The sequence below is a fragment of the Nicotiana tomentosiformis genome, chromosome 3 (assembly GCF_000390325.3).
Source record: "Nicotiana tomentosiformis chromosome 3, ASM39032v3, whole genome shotgun sequence".
Lineage (NCBI taxonomy): Eukaryota > Viridiplantae > Streptophyta > Magnoliopsida > Solanales > Solanaceae > Nicotiana > Nicotiana tomentosiformis.
Window position 1 is genome coordinate 107,058,887 of NC_090814.1, and position 18,617 is coordinate 107,077,503.

Consider the following 18,617-nt stretch of genomic DNA (forward strand, 5'->3'; position numbering starts at 1 on the left):
ATGTTTAATTATTAAATTCGGTTTGCCTTGAAAGCGTACATTAACAAAAAAATTATTGTTAGAGAACTAAGAAAATAACTATCATGCGTTACTAAGAAAGTTCTCCCATAAAAATATTTTAATAGATCATATATTATTCAATTTTTTAAATTTTTACTAAACATATATTCACTTATCAAAACTTTATCTATAACTTTAACAAAGTAAGATTGAAAAATATTCATGTAACAAAAAAATTCGAAAAACCCAAAAAATCTGACAAAACCAAACCAATCCAAACCGATGTAGTTGATTTGGTTTGGTTTTGATAAAAATCGAATAAATCTGGTCCATATACACCCCTAATTGCCACTACGTACACTGATATTAAGGAAGTCTTTCGGAAGTGGGGTTAGGGCTTTCCATAAAAGTTCATAAGTTAAAACACTACTAATAATCACATGCCTATATTTCTTCATTAGGATCATAATTAAGTAGGCACTACATTGATATGAAAGTAGTGCTAGGAGTATTAGTTATAATGCTGCAATTAGTGAACCAAATCCAACAACGTTTTCAAATTGGCGAATTGGCAAGAAAAGAGGTAAAGAAAAATCAAAGTGTTTTCATGTGGAATTGTTGCAAAAATAGCCGGCCAGATTTAATATTTATTTTTTTTAGTCAGTATATATTAATTATATATTAATTATACATAATTATAATTATAATTATAATTATATATTAATTACCTAATCTCTTAAACTCAAAATAACCAACTAATGTATAATATATATATTATACATTAGTTGGTTATTTTGAGTTTAAGAGATTAGGTGACGGCTATTTGACTAATTCTTCTATAATGATTAAATCACTTCTATCATGATTAGTTAGTTGATATAATTTGATGTAAATATTAGATCTAGATAAGTAATTATTACAATATTATGATAGCTTTTCGCCCTTTTAAAACTCAAGGTTAGTCCTAGAGCATTTATAGTTAATTTATATATTTAGGTAAGAGGATTATTGTTCCCTTCTTATTAGATTAGACTGAATGCTCTATTTTTTATGTACACACCAACATACGGAAAGAGATATTTTTCATGATATTCTTAACCATTACTGATTTTAGCTAGGTTTGTAACCCACCTTTTAATCATGATTCATGACCTCTTTTCTCATTTCATTACAATCATTACATCTAATTAATATGAGAGCTTGATGTCGACATACCCCCCAAAAAAAAGTTTCATCCTTTCATTTAAAAATTTGGTTATATGCGTAAATATCAAGTACAGGTAAGTTTTTATCGGCATTTTACTCCTTCTCTTAGTTTCGAAACAAACCCAAGAACATGCTCTAAATTATATCACGTGTCTAATTCTTATCATTACTACAGTGCTGGACCAGCTATTAATCAGAAACCACGGCATTAATTTTTTTCTTTCTTCCAAAAAGTATAAAAATATTTGATTAGTTTCAGTCTGATCTTTAATTGGAACGGTACTTCAAAGGCGAGCCAACACTTATTAGAAATAAAGAAGAGTAGGAGTAATATTTTTCTGAATAAGAGATATTTAAAAAATGTTACATCATTTTTAAAGCTAAAACTTACACATTCATAATTTACCTATATATAATCAAGTCAATTAATCGTGTTAAAAACGATCCAACATGAGTTTAAATATTTTAATAAAATAAAGGAGCTAAGTTAAAGTCTTAGAGCGTCACACAATAAAATAAAAGATTGTGATTAGTATATTAGTCATATAAATTTTTTCTTGTAAAAAAATCAAGAAATGTCAGCAGTACCACCTACCCGAGCAATAAAAATGAACTTCTCTTCTTCTTCTTGTTCGACTAATTCAATACGAGTCATCAGAATGCAGCATTTATGTCTCCTAAAAGTTGTTAGTTCCTAATAGTAAAAACTTCTCCAATCCAGTACTGTTAATTTATATCATATCATACCAATTTATCATGATATAATTATAAATTAATTTGGGAATGTGTATTAATTAATTATGGTATAATAATAAGAGTTTATATAAGACGTGTCATATTTGCTGATAAGATTTTACCCATTAATCCTAGTTACCTTGGAAAAAATATTCATAACACACACTAAGCATCAAGCTATATATCAGATGTACCGTTTATATTTTTCATTGCCAAATAACATGCATCTAATTCTAATTGATCGCTTTAAATGTTTTACATTTCATTCGATGCACGGTGATAAATTCGCACATTAAAACCACCTGCCATATGTGCAGTTAAAAGAGGCACAAAAACCGGCTTATCTACATTAACCGGTTTAATCTCGAACCGCCTTAATACTGAAGCCAACACATACTTCATCTGTGTGAATGCCATTTCTTTTCCCAAACACACCCTTGGACCTGCTTGAAACACTGGAAATTTATATGGACAAACACTTTTCGACACTCCATTTTCATCCAACCAACGATCCGGTTTAAATTCAAGTCTGTCTTTTCCCCATATCTCCTCCATTCTACCCATTCCGTACTGAAAATAAGTCACTCTATTCCCTTTTTGAATTCTTGTACCGTCGGGTAAAATGTCATCTTTAGCCGCATGCTTTGAGTCCCATGCCACTGGCGGATAAAGCCTCATTGATTCATTCAAGCATGCTTGTAAATACTTCATCTCTTTCAAGTCGTCGAATTCGAGTGCCTTATCGCCATTGTTGATAGACGTTATTTCATTGATCATTTCGCTTTTGACTTTGTGATGTTTGGTAGTTAACCAAAAAAGCCAAGTCAAGGCTGAAGAAGTAGTATCTCTTCCTGCCATTAAAAAACTTATGACCATATCTCTCACCACTTCATCCTCGTGGCCAGCAATTAATAACCTCGAGAGGAGATCCATGTTTTTGTGATCCTCATTTTCATTGATCTTTTGTTTCTTTTTCTCTATGATCTCGTTAATACAACAGTGAACACGTTTCACGTTTTCTTTCAGCTTCTTCTCGGATCCTAAATTGAGCGCTCTCTTGCTTTTCCAGACCGCGTATATAGGCGCCATCCCACGCATGGCACACGCTTGTGAAGCGTTGTCAAACGCTTCAACGAGAACTGGCACGTGCGAAAGATCATCCAAGCAATGTGGGTCAGTGCCGAGTGACACCTTGCAAATAGTGTCGAATGCAAAACGCCTAAGCACGTCCTGCAAGTCCACAACTTTGGTAGATTTTGCAGCTTGGTCAAGCAATGGAATCAGTCTCGTCTCAACTACTTCTTCTAAAGTTTTGACCACAAATTCCCTCAATGACTTTGTGCTGAACTCGTGGCTCGCCAATTTGCGCTGTGTGTTCCATCGCTCGCCGTCCACGTTGAAGATCCCCATCCCGAGAAAATCGCCTAATATCTCTGTAAATGGCTGGCCTTTCGGATAATTAATAAAGTTCGTTTTGAGAATGTGCTCGACGTTATTCGCATTGGCTGTGATTATAGTTCGAGGTGCGCCAAAACGTTGAACTAGAATGGTTTGTGTAGGTGACTCAGCCAAAAGTCCAGTGTACCAATCCAATAGACGTTGACGATTTTTGTAAAAGGAAATAAGACAGCCAAGGATTGGGTAAGAGGAAGGGCCATAGATGGGAGTGATTCTTCGGAATTTGAGATGAAGTTTTTTGGAGAAAGACAAAAAAGAGAAGGAAAGAAACCCTAAAATGAAGGAAAGTAAGAGGGAAAGAAACATCTTTTTGGCAGGTGATTAGTGTGATCAAAAGGAAGATAGGGAGCTAACCGAAAGAGTGAATGAGGTTTGATTGATTTTGAGGGATAAAAGGCTCTATTTATATCTGTGGAAAGAAAATGACACGAGAGAGGAAATTTGCTACACTTCATTATTAATTTCATCACGTGCTTCTTATGCCGAAATTGAAACGTGAAAGTAGGCTGCGGCTGACAATTTGTCAGAATAGCGCCGAGAAAATGTCTTCCCACATCTAAAAGAAAAAATGTCTTTTTATTATGAAGATTTTTATTAAACAGTACTAGTCAATTATTCATTATTTTGTACTTTGTTCCACTTTTGTGATACATCTATTATGGAGAGTCAAATAATATTTTCTTGCCAAGTCTATTGTATTTTTTTTTTAATATTTTGAATTTTGTACCATTTTGGTTTATAATATTCTTTATATAAATTTTAAATATATAAATTTATATTCTATGCACCATTCATATCGAAAATTAGTCAGTTTAATACTTATACTTTGAATTACAGTACATAAAGTGAAAATGAGGGAATAATATTTATGTAGTCTTTTAGGATTTATACTCATCAATATAGGTACACATACAAAGCTTATATATACCATAAAACTATTTTAATTAAACAGTACTAGTTAGTCAACATATATACCTCAATTAACTCTTATCTTTTTACCATATGGGAGTAACAAACTGTGCAAACGTCAATTTATCTAACCTAGTTATTGATGTCTGGTTAATAGTTGACCACGCAAACTCATCTCTCTCTCTATATATATATATATATATATATATATATATATATATAAAGTTGAAAAAATAGGAGATGAGTTGGCACCTTTCTTTGGCCAAGGATCCTATTTATCTATTTTCTCCTATTTTTGGTTTATTCCCCAATATAACTAAATATTTTGGTTTTCTTTTCCTTCCTTAATTCCTATGATTAATGTCTATTAAGGTGTAATAGTGTGTAATTACACTAAATATTACTCCTATTACATTACTAGGCATTCCAATAGTCACTTTCTCAATCCCCACCTTAATTACTCTAATTACTCTCTTCTCCCACTCCAATGTATTCTTTAATCTTTGTATATAGATATAAGCCAAACAAGACAAGGAGAGTTGGCCATTCGATTGATATTCTATTTGATCTTTTGGCTTTCCAGTTCTAACATTTTTCACTTCTTAACATATTTTATTTTCTTGATTTAAAACTCTTTATCTTCCTCAGTTTCTGTCACCTTATCGTTTGGCCTCTCATGTCACCTTATTAATAGTACTGTGAATTTTTTTGTCTGGGCGAAGGTGTTGTTTGAAGAAAATATTATATTTTGGATGATGAGAGTAGGCAGACGAGGCTTATCCACATTTTGGTGAAAAATCTTCATCTGAAAGGTAACTATATAAGATAAATATTTTAAACATATTTTTTACTCCTCTATACAATTTATACATAGCTGTTCCAATCTCTAATTTGACATATGTTAGCTTGTAATTTTTCTATGGAAACAGAAGCAAATCATGCCTAGAATAGTTGTCCAGTTGAAAAAAAAATTATTTTGTCGAGAATGGTTTATTGGAACGCCTTTATGACCTCTGAATTTTAGCTTGCTGGAAACTGTTTTCCATTATTAATTCATTATTATTTGTTTTCTTAAGGTTAAGGATGATCCAGAAAGATATTATACTATAAACTGAGTCTTTGCTAAAAATCTTTGTTACCATTGATATGAAAATGTGCGAGCCCTTCGTGAGAGGCCGGGGTTTACTCGAAATTATAGTAACTTTTTGCTTACTATGGAGTTCTTATCTTCATTTGCCTTCGGTTGGAGACTTGAGTCACCGTAACACATATTTGTGTGTTGTGGGTTTCATTTTTTAGTAGTACGTGAATATGTACTTCACTTGAATATTTTTGCTTTCTTTTTGTTTTTAGTTTCTTTAGTTTTTATTTTTTGTTTCTTCAATTTGAATATGAAAATGTACATACCTATATTTAAAAGTGAAAAAGGTACTTAAAAATTCTTTTTATTTTTATTTTATTTTAGAAAAGAGGTTTGATGATGAAATATGCAGTAAAATATTCTAATTTCAGTAAAAATATTACCTTTTTTATTTAATCAATATAAAAGAATTAAAAATTATATGCATATACAAGAAAATTGTTAGTTGTTCTATTTCCGCTAAGTGTATAAAAATATTATTTCTAAATATTTACTGCTATCTTTTATAACCACACGAATCGCGGTCAAATGAATTTAATATAAGTAATGGTGCCTTATTGTTACAACCCTGTCAATATATAGGTTCGCGTTCAAGTTGTGGAGTTTTAATAAAGCTATAATTACTATTATTTCAAACTGATGTTAGAAGACACGGCCACTTAAAGCAATATGTGACCGCCACTGGCTATAAGGAAGACTAAGACCTTAAACCGATTCTAAGCTTCTTTCTTTTATTCAACCTGAAGCTTCTTTTCATGATAATACACCTCATATTATGTAACATTTTCAATGCCTTTGACCATCCATTATTGTAATCTTTCATGTATTAAAGTTAAATTAAATTTCAACATTTTTGACCAATCAATTTAATGATCTTATTCCATGTATTAGAGTCAAATTCATATTAGAAAATTACTAAGGGTCGTTTTGCTCGTCTGCAGAATAGATCAGATTTTGAGTTGAATATTTCGAGGTGCTATTGTTAATAAATGTACTGTATACACCACATATGAATTATTCACTTAGAGCTTAACTAATATGCATTGACAGTATAAAAAAAATTTATGCTATTAGATCGATCACCCAAAGAATTAATAATCGCAGGAAACTCTCCTGTGTGACAAGAGAGTGCCACCAATACTCAAAGGTAAGTTTTATAAAGCGGTGGTTAGACCGGCCATGTTGTATGGAGTTGAGTCTTGGCCCGTTAAGAACTCACATATCCAGAAGATGAAAGTAGTACAAATGAGGATGTTGAGGTGGATGTGCAGGCATACTAGGATAGATAAGATTAGGAATAATGTTATTCGGGAGAAGGTGCACGTGGCTCCCATTGATGACAAGATGCGGGAAGCGAGACTTAGATGGTTCGGACATGTTCAAAGGAGAAGCCCAGATGCTCCGGTACGGAGTTGTGAGCGGCTGGTTGTGGAGGGCACGAGAAGAGGTAGAGGGCGACCTAAGAAGTATTGGGGAGAGGCGATCAGACAGGATATGGCGAGACTCCAGATTTCCGAGGACATGACACTTGATAGGAAGATGTGGATATCGAGTATTAGAGTAGTAGGTTAGGATGTAGTTGAGTCTTGACTTACTTCGTACCATTGTGGGATTAGCCAGGTAGGGTTTTTGTCTAAGATAGCTAGTGACAATGTTGTATTTTACTATTTGCTTTTCAGTGCATGTCCTATTTACTAGCTATCGCTTTTGCTTTGCATCTTTCTTCTGCATTTCATGGTGTTCCTATTTTTCCTATGATTGTTGTGGTGATACTAATATTGTCTCCTTTTGTCCTTTTGTCTTTTTGTTTTCTTGAGCCGAAGGTCTTTCGGAAATAATTTTTTACTCCTTTGGGGTAGGGGTAAGGTCTGCATACACACTACCCTCCCCATACCCCATTAGTGGGATTTTACTGGGTTATTGTTGTTGTTGTTGTTGAAACTATTCATAAAAAGATGAAATTAGTAACCCGAAAAATAAATAGATTACCTGCTACAATATGTTAAAATATATCAATGGTGCAAAAATTTTACACCACCACTATGTGTAAGTTAAATTTATAATGCGTTTATTAAATTAGATAGAAGGTTCAGAAAGTCACCAAAATAAAGCTTTTTACGATCCTAATAAAACTATAGAGAAATTACACTCTAAATTTGCTTACAATTAACGGAGCGACTTTCTTGGGCATGCAATTGAGTTGTCGACAGAAGCATCATTTTCAAACTATGAGCTCGTGATAAATTAAAGCTTATCACAAATCCCATCAATATATGATAGCATAATATGTGGCAAGTCGTAATTTGAGCAGGATTTTCTCTTGAAATTGGACGGTAAATTCCCTTGAAAAAAACTTAATCCAAATCAAAACTAATGTCCACTCAATTTTCTGTTCTTTTATTTTTTCTCTCTTTATTCATGCGTTCCAGTAGATGACATATTACAAGTACTGTCGTTGTAGGACTTATCCTTAAACGACGAGTGGTATATAAATCTAAGAGGAAAGAGCCGAAATTAATTTGGATAACGGCCTTTTGAGCAGCAAATTAAATGACCTGTGATCTAATGAATAATGATTACTAGTGGAAAATATGAATCATGTGCTTTTTAAAGTACGATTGATATTGCTAGTCGGACTGTAGTGGAAAGCTCTAAATTGAACTTATCATTACGGGAAAAAAAAGGGAAACAAATAGTGAACCAAATGCGGCGCTACGTTTTCAAATTGGGGAATAACAAGGTTTCAAAAATGAAATGGTTGTAATTTACTGAATCGGCAAGAATTAAAGGAGGTAAATAAAAATCAAAGAGTTTAATTGTAGAAGGAATATAGTCATGTACATAAGGATGAAGTAGGGTCTGAAAAGAAAAGGTGTAAATGGATTTAACATATGACAAATAAGTTTAGTGACCAACATAATTTATATTTAATGGTGGATAGTTTCAGTAAGAGTATTCGGCATGAAGATGTAACTGAAAGAGTGATCGATGAGATTCGTCGTAAATTAAATTTGGATACATCATATTATGCATCTATGCATATATCGTGGAAACTATCCATAAAAAAATAGAATTAGTAACTTAGAAAAATAAAATAAATTATCCCACTACACCATGTTAAATTATATTGATAGTGTAAAAGTTTTATACTGTCATTATCTATAAGTTAAATTCATAATGCATTTATTAAATTAGATTGAAGGTTCAGAAAGTCACCAAAATAAAGCTTTTTACGATCCTAATAAAACTATCGAGAAGTTAGCCTACAATTGACGGAGCGACTTTCTTGGGCATGCAATTGACTAGTCGACAGAAGCATCATTTTCAAACTATGAGCGCGTGATAAATTAAAGCTTATCACAAACTTACACAAATCCCGTCAATATGATAGCATAATATGTGACAACTGTCAAGTCGATCGTAATTTGAGCAGGATTTTCTCTTGAAATTGGACGGTAGACTCCCAGGAAAAAAACTTAATCCAAATCCAAACTAATGTCCACTCAATTTTTTTGTTTATTTTTCTCGCTTTATTCAGGCCTTCCAGTAGATGACATATATATTACAAGTACTGTCGTGGTAGGACTTATCCTTAAACGACGAGTGGTATTACTTTACTACTATATAGAAAAGGGAATGAAAGGAGCTTCTGGTCAACATGAATTGACAAAAAACCTAGGCCATTTTAGTTTATTCCTTTACATGGGTCATGTCCTGCATATACATGCGGAACTTTGAAGGGTCCTTTGGGGGGTTTTTACAGTTTTATTCGCTTTGTATTTCGGCGCTGGACTATTGGACCAGTTAATTTCACACTCCAACACATCAGTTTCCAATGAATTAACTTGTGATGCATATGCGATTGCCAACGTTTTGCTAATATGACAACTATTTGCATGGCCAATATATGAATATGTGTACTTAGGGGCACCTAAATCGTAACGGCAGGCCGTGATTAATTAGCACGAAAATCGAAACGACATAACCAATCAAGGATCACGCGTAAATTGATGCAATGCATCAGAAAACGGCGTCATCATGACGCATGACATCACTCTTTCTCTTGGACCAGATGACTCCAACAAACTTTCCGAGAAATTCAAAGAATTCAAAATATGCGGCCCTAAGAGAGCCACGTTGTCTGATCGTTACAACGACCACGACCTGTATAGCCAGCTCGGTAAGCTAGACCACAAATGGCATCATCCACTCATCGACCTCGCCGGCGAGGACGACCTCGATAAGCGCACAGACTAACTGTGTGGGACAAAAAATATCTTTGATATAGGCAAGCCACATTAGCACCATGATAGCCTTCATCGCCCGCCACGTGCTATCAGTAAGTCTTAGCAAAGAGCTACCCAGGTCGAAGTAGCCTCGGAGTGATGAAGGGTGCGGTCGAAGAGTCAGCAAAGATCAAGGTCGTGAAGTCATCGTAGATAAAAAGTCGAGGTAGAGCATCTTGGACAGAGTTATAACGGCTAGTTTAAAGATAGAATACAAAAGAGAATATTCTAGTGGATATTCTCTGCACTTATACTATTAGGGTTTGTAGGAACATATTTTCTATAAATAGAAAGAGACGGAATGATAGGGGAGGGGGAGAGATTCACTTGTAAGAAAAGATATTGACTTTATAGAGAGAATTTGACCATATTCCACTTGATCCAAGAACGTAACAACCCCGAGTTTTTTAAGGCTCATCAATCATTCATCATTGTCAGAAAGAATATTCACAGATCTCACCCCTTTTCGGGTGACTCACACATTTTTATTTACTTAAGTGTCATTCATTGATATTTATTATTATCTAATGATATCTTCCATCTTTTTGGATCATTGAATACTGTATTGCACACATTCATTACCACTGGATCAAATATACATATAATCTGTCATAAAACCGGTAACCTTATCTTTTGGATATTATCATTAGCTAAGATTGACTTTTTCTTTATTCAAATATAATTGGTTGAACCAAGATATATATATTTGGTCAAACACCCAGGTCTCCCATGTGAAAAATCACTTACTCAACTCAACCAACCCTTCCGGGCCGAAAATATCAAAGAGTTTTATTGTAGAAGGAATATAGTCATTTACATAAGGATGAAGTAGGATCCGAAAAGAAAAGGTGTAAATAAATTTAACAAATGACAGATAGGGTTATTGCTTCTTCAACATAATTTTATATTTAATGGTGGATAGTTTCAGTAATAGTATTCAGCATGAAGATGTAACTGAAAGAGTGATCGATGAGATTCGTCGTAAATTAAATTTGGATACATCATATTATGCATATTGTAACAATTAAATTTCGTTCCTGAAAAATAATAATTAAGACAAAAAATATAGCGACAAATATTATATTCAATTTCAAGTGATGGGGTTACAATCTCTAGAATATCTCGAATCTAAAAAGATGTGGTCCTCTGATTCTTCGCCTCACGAATGATGGTTCAAGAGCTTGAGAGCTTGATCTTGAACTTGACGGATTTTAAATTTGCTGTGCGTCACGAACAACTTGAAGCTCGTCACGAACTAGGATTTGTTGTTGGGTTATCACGAATGGAAGATTTGAGGCCGCCCGCTTATGATTTGAGTTCACCTTTGGAATTTGACCATGGACGACGATTGCATATATGGATGAAGATTTTGATACTATTCTTCAGAGTTTCTTTAGACTTTCCTTCTGCTTACTTGCTTGTCTTCTAGCCTTTTCCTTTGACCCCTTTATATAGGTGTAGGATGGAGTAGCCTCCAAGAAAGCCCTAGTAGGTCATTGGGCTTGAGGCTCATGGGCCGACCCATTTGATAGAAGACCAACTATGGGCTAGCCCAATAAAATATTGGACCTTTATTTAAATCAATTTAAATAGATTTAAATAATTGACTCGATCATACTAGCCCATAATATTTATTTTATGATAAAATTTAAATTTCTTATGGATTTAAATTTAGTAAAATTTTAATTATCTACAAATGCCCCCTCACTACTAGAAATCAGGTGATTTTCGTCCAAGGCTTTCCGACCGAAATCGGTCGGAAATAAGAGTATTTGGTCGCAAAAGTCAACAAAAATTTTCTGACAGCAAAAAAATAAAAATTTCGACCGATTTCGGTCGGAAATTGGTCAAATATTTGGTCATACTTGTATTTAAATGTACAAAAATAATTATTTATTAAAAATTTCCAACTTTTCGACCGATTTCGATCGAAAATTGGTCAAATATTTGGTCATACTTGTATATAATGTATAAAAATAATTATTTATTAAAATTATTCCAAATTTTCGACCGAAATCGGTCGAAAATTGGTCATACTTGTATATAATGTACAAGAATAATTATTTATTAAAATTTTTCAAACTTTAATATTTGGTCATACTTGTATATAATGTACAAATATAATTATATATTAAAAATTTTCAGAATTTCCGACCGATTTCGGTCGGAAAGTTTGATTTTTTTGTTTTTCTCCCAAGACAAAAATTATATATATTTAATTAACTAACCGAAATAATTATAATTCAATATTTCCGACCGAATTCGGTCGGAAAAATGCTTTTATACAAATTAAAATATAAATTTAATAATATTTGTGTGTGTAAATAATAAAGAGCTTTTAAATAAATAATATTTAATACTTATTTGATATATATATATATATATATATATATATATATATATATATATATATATATTTATTTATTTATTTTTAAAAAGAAAGAAGTCAGCCATGAGTATTTTCCAAGTGTTGCATTAAGAAAATGCCATATGGCAATTTTAGGATAAATTAGTTAAGTTAGGTAAAATTAGTATTTGAATTTGAATTTCAAAAATAATTAATGTACAAACTGTGCAAACTAAAACTGCTTTTAATATTCATAAATCGATAGAGGCTACATCTAACAGTTATATAGTCGAAACCGTTTTCAATTCTCAACATAAGTCATCTTTTTTGGAACTCCCACAATCCCACTTTTCATCCGACAATAACTACCCTCAACACACTTCTTCTTTCTTCCAAAAGGGCATACTAAATTCAGCATTTCGGATCCTTTTCCATGGAAAATTTTAAAAAATCCACTTTCCACAGCAAGCGAATATTACATACAGAATCAGAAATAATACAAAAATACTTTGTTACCAAACGTATGTTCTTTGATTATACTAGCATCTCTGAAATACCTTTTATATATTCTTTTGGTTGCAAGTTATAAGTAATAAGATCATTAGAGTAAAAAATTTAATAATCGTTCATCTACTTTGTATATAAATGGGTAAAAAAATAATTTTGGCGATAATGATGGTATATAAAATTCAGGTATAAGTTATGAAGTCTTTATAGCTTCAAAAAGGACTTGATCAAATGAAGTTGCTTGGAGAAGTTCAACAGTAATCGAGTTCTTAGCATTATGTTCCAATTCAAAAGTTGAAAAGTGTAGAAGGGAGTGGAATTATAGTGTTAGGTTATTTCCCGTCGATAGTCAAGTACTCAAACTAACTTTTAAGATGATTGATTTATTCTTGAACTTATAGCCAAAATCATGAATTCCTTTGGTCTCGTGTACTGGATGCCCTGTCAATTTTTGCTGATCTTTAAGGAAGTCTTCATCATCGACATATATGTTTAAACACACCCTTTGTGAAGTACAGTATTTTAGAAACGCCAAGTGAATGTAACCATAAATCTATGGGCTTGTGACATGGTTCAGTGACCAACATGCATATTTCTACTTTGATGTTAAAATAGTGAATAGGTGAGAGAAGTAGAGAAGATATTCTTCTTTTTTAATTGCATATATTTCTTCGAATTAGTTTATTTGTTTATCGGGATATCTCAAAATTGAGGTTCAGGGAGGTGGAAATTAGAGTTTGTTTTTTTTTAAATATATGAGTAACACGTTATACATGTCTGTCTTAGTCGTTTCCAAATTCTTCATTCTGTTTGAGAAAGGTGCCAAGTAATGATCAATGTTTTAAAAGGCGTGGGCGTAAGGCGAGCCGTTTTACATATGCCTCAGCAGGGCGTAAGCCCCATAGGTATTTAATTTTTAATATTTTATAAAATAATATGGCAGTTAATATTTATAAACATGTAAAATTGCATAAAAATTGAAGAAAACTATATATATATGTACTTCATCCCCACAAAAAACTAATTAAAATAATCTATTATACGTTACTTACAAGCACAAGTAATTTGAATCTAAAAGAATAAAGTTTTCTATATGGAAGAACAAAAAGGATGATTAACGTGCAATTTGAACTTTGAATTTGCTGCTATGAAGAAAAATGCAGTTCTCTTTATATTTGTCAAAAAAAATTAAATATCTGTTGCTTTTGGGAGATATTAGCATACTAGCGGACAAGATAAAAAAATTGGAAAAACCATGAATTAGGGCTTAAATCAATAAAAAAAGGTCTTTACTTTTAAATTTAATACTTCTGAGTTCCTTTTTAAACCTTTTAAGTAATTACCAAACTAACTTTTGAGAATTTGGGTATTATATGAATGACTAATTCAACAAATTTTGTTTTAATTTGAAAAAGTCTCTGGGGCTTACTCCTTACTAAAAAAATGCGTCCCGAACGTCCGGGCATTACGGGGCTCGCCCCAAATTATGGGGCGTACGCCTTTTGAGACTTTCGCCCCACACCATTGCCCCGGGGCATTTTTGGTACGCCTCGCCCCGGGACTCGCTCCAGAAACGCTATTTAAAACAGAGGTAATAATATAGAAAATTGCTCATAGCAAATAATGAGAAGCATACTATTTATTATTCTAATAGTCTGTTAGTTCTCTGTTTACTGGCTATTAGGAAAGTTGTGCATATTATTGCCTTTAGTTTAAAACAAAATTTTATATACATAAGAACATTTCTGAAGTCTTCCCCTTTAAAATTCTGCATTTATATTTTTATATTTTACCATAATATATTCTTATTAAAATATTTGGTTAAGTTGATTATCAGTAATACAATTAATAATGCATGTAAAATATATTTTGTAGACATGAAAACATGGCATCTTGAACCACCAAAATACAAATTATTCTGTCGAAAGTGAAGAAAGAGTTCCTCCTATGTCGATGTGAGTGACAATATAATCTATTTAATATATTTATAGTAAGGCCGGTACACGCTGTCAGAATCTGAGTTAGGGCCTCCTGAAGGCCAGGAATCACAATGGGCACAGGTGGTGCCTGAGCTGGCGTATCAACAACTGGAACATGGTCCTGATCTAGGATAACCGGTGGATCTACAGGTACTGCCCTAGCTACTGTACGGGCTGCACCTCTGCCCCTACCACGGCCTCTACCGCGGCCTCGACCTCTCGCGGCCCGAACTGGTGGCTGACCCTTTTGACCGGTAGCACGAGTCCTCACCATATGTGAGAGAATGAAATACAGATGTTTAGTTACTAGAATACATAGAACGCACGATAAGAATTCAAGAGTGTGAAATTTTCCTAAAGGTTCTGCAGCCTCTCGAAGATAAGTACAGACGTCTTCGTACCGATCCGCAAGACTCTACTAAACCCGCTCATGACTCGTGAGACCGATGTAACCTGGGCTCTGATACCAACTTGTCACGACCCAAAATCTGACCATGGTCGTGATGGCGCCTATCGTATTACAAGGCAAGCCTACTTCCCAAAATATTTCTACTAAACCGATTATAAGAATTTAATAAAATATTTCAACATTGAATTTCTCATAAACTAAATCAAGCTCTAAATATAATTTTAGAAATACGGAAACGAGCCCCAAATATCGGGGTGTCACTAAGTCATGAGCGTCTAAATCTATGAACTAAGAAATGAAACTGTCTAACAATCAATACAATCCAAAAGAAGAAATGATAAAAGGAGTAACAAGGTCCTGCGAACGCTAGCAGCTACCTTGCAATCTCCATAGATAGCCGGTCTGAACTCAACGATCACCGCACTCTAACTCACCTGAATCTGCACATAAAGTGTAGGGTGTAGCATGAGTACAACTACCTCAGCAAGTAACAAAAATAACTAAGGAACTGAGCAATAGTGACGAGCTAAGTAAAACAGTCTAATTATTTATTTTTCACAATTTAAAAATAAACGAAAATAAACAGGTAAATTCCATAACTCAGTAAATTCCACAAAGAAGTTTAACAAATAAATGCAGCAATAACACAAATAAATACAACCTCACAGCAGTGTCACTCCATCACTCCTCACTCGCACTCAGCACTCAATAATCAAAACACTCAACACTCTGCGCTCACTGGGGTGTGTACAGACTCCGGAGGGGCTCCCAAATCCCAAGCGCTAAGCACGGACAACTCACATACCATCATATCAATACCTTGATATGCATGGTCAACTCACGTGCTACGCGGACAACTCACGCGCTATGGTATTAATATCCTCATAACCAGGCCCTCGGCCTCACTCAATCAATATCAATACCTCACTAGCCTCATCATCACCAACAAATAAGGGAACACAGCCCACATCAAGTATCACTGCATATTAGCAAATAATAGAGACTGAGGTAAACATGTACCATAATTTTTATGACTGAGTACAAATAATGTGAGCATGAATAAAGCCTAAGTATGATTTCTAACATGAAGGCAAACAAGTTCAACAACAAATAAACACATAACCATAAATAATAGCCATTAGGCCTCACAACCTCACGGGACGGACCAAGTCCCAATTCCTCGCGGTTCACACCCACACGCTCGTCACCTAGCGTGGGTATTACTTCCAAACAATCACGTAATGTCAAATCTCCGGGTTTATACCCTCAAAGCCAGAGTTAAAACTGTGACTTACCTTAACAGCGTAAAAATCCTACTCCGGAATGCTCTCGTCTTTGGACTCAGTCTTCAAAAGCTCTGAATCTATCCATAATCAGAATAATACTATCAACAAAGGCTAAAGAATCGAATCCCAACGGAAAAACTACATAAATAGGCCAAAATTCCGAAATCGGCCAAAATCCGGCCTCCAGGCCCATGTCTCGAAACCAGTCAAAAATAACAGAATATTAATCCTTGTCCTCTCCCGAGTCTAACCATATAAATTTCACCAAATTCCGACATCAACTCGACCCTCAAATCTTCAATTAAAGTCTTTGAAGATTTCTACCATTTTCAACCCAATCTATACCCATTTGAACTCTACAATCTTTTCATAAACCTTATTGATATGTATAAATGATACTATTACACCCAAGAATCATACTCTTAATCACCCATCTTTATCCAAACTCGAAATTGAAGACTAGGGGTTAGAACCTTACCTCTTGGGTGAAGATCTTGTGATATTTCCTTGTTGGATTTCAAAACTTGAACAAGATCTTGATAAACAAAGCACTTGAGCTTCTTCCTCTCTCTAGAACACTCTCCCTTCTCTCTAAAAATGTCAGATTTTTGCTCCAAAATGAGTCCCAAAGCCTATTTATCAAAATGGGATCGGGTTATGAAAATAAAAAAATTAGCCCCCCGAAAGCAGGTCTGCGGTCGCATAATGGACCGCAGAATGGGTATGCGGGCTGCAAAACTGATCGCAAAATCGGCGCCTAAAACTGGGCTCTTCTGGTCCATTCTGCGACCTGTTTTGCGGTTGTAGAAGCAGTTTTGCGATCGCATAACTGTTTTGTGATCGCATAGTTAGTCGCAGAATTGTATTTTTTCCAGCCTTTGGTAATTTGGTCATAACATTTTGTAGGAATGTCCAAATGATGAACGGTTTGAAGCGTTAGAAACTAGACTCAAAGATCTTTCATTTGATAGGTAATACACCATATAACACTTCGTATCATGAGATTTATGTTCATTGGAAATTAGGTCTTGTGCGAACTCACTTGAAACTTTAGTCTTATTAAATTTCCAACTTCCAAACTTCTCATTAACCATCCGAAATCATCCCAAGCCCCTAGGGACCACAACCAAATATACCAACAAGTCCTAAAATATCATACGGATTTAGTTGAATCCTCAAATCACCTCAAACGATACTAAAACCATGAATTATACCCCAATTCAAGCCTAATGAACTTTGAAATTTCTAATTTCTACAAACGACTTCGGAACCTATCAAATCACGTCCGATTGACCTCAAATTTTGCACACAAGTCATAAATGATATAACAGAGGTATTCCAAATTTTCAGAATCAGATTCTAATCCCGATATCAAAAAGTCAACCCCCGGTCAATCTTCTCAAAAATTAAACTTTCGGCATTTCAAGCCTAATTCCTCTACGGACTTCCAAATAATATTTCGGACATGCTCCTAAGTCCAAAATCGCCATACGGAGCTATTGGAATTATCAAAATTCAATTTCGAGGTTGTTTACACATTGATCCATATCTGATCTACTTTTCTAACTTAAAATTTTTAATTATGAGACTAAGTGTCTTATTTCACTCCAAGTTCCTTCCGGACCCGAACCAACTAATCCGATAAGTCATAAATTAATTGCTAGACATAAATTGAGCAGTAAATGGGGGAACATGGTTATAATATTTAAAATGACTGGTCGGGTCGTTACATGAGTACAACATTTCATCCACAGACAGACGGACAGTCAGAGCGCACTATTTAGATATTGGAAGATATGCTCCGCGCTTGGGTTATAGACTTTGGAGGTTCTTGGGATCATTTTTTACCACTTGCGGAGTTTGTTTATAATACTAGCTACCAGTCGAGCATTCAGATGGATCCATATGAGGCATTATACTGAAGGCGATGCCGATCGCCAGTTGGTTGGTTTGAACCGGGAGAGGCTCGGTTGTTGGGTACCGATTTGGTACAGGATGCCTTGAATAAGGTCAAGATTATTCAGGATCGACTTCGCACAGCTCAGTCTAGGCAAAAGAGTTATGCCGACTGTAAAGTTCGTGATATTGCATTCATGGTTGGAGAAAGAATATTGCTCTGGGTTACACCTAGGAAAGGTGTAATGAGGTTCGGAAAGAAGGGCAAGTTGAGCCCTAGGTATATCGAACCCTTTGAAATTTATGAAATGGTGGGTGAAGTAGTCTACATGCTTGCATTACCACCTAGTTTATCAGCGGTTCATCCGGTGTTCTATGTGTCTAGGCTCCGAAAATATCATGGTGATCCCTCCCATGTGTTAGATTTCAGCTCTGTCCAGCTGGACAAAGATTTGACT

General features: G+C 34.4%; 1 protein-coding gene across 1 annotated transcript; it reads right to left on the bottom strand.

Annotated features, from left to right (window-relative positions):
* Nucleotides 1-2,057: 2,057 nt before the first annotated feature.
* On the bottom strand, nucleotides 2,058-3,782 carry LOC104101764 (cytochrome P450 94B3-like). The gene has a single exon (XM_009609273.4). The coding sequence runs from the start codon at nucleotides 3,703-3,705 to the stop codon at nucleotides 2,197-2,199; it is 1,509 nt and encodes a 502-aa protein (XP_009607568.1). The 5' UTR covers nucleotides 3,706-3,782; the 3' UTR covers nucleotides 2,058-2,196.
* Nucleotides 3,783-18,617: the final 14,835 nt, after the last annotated feature.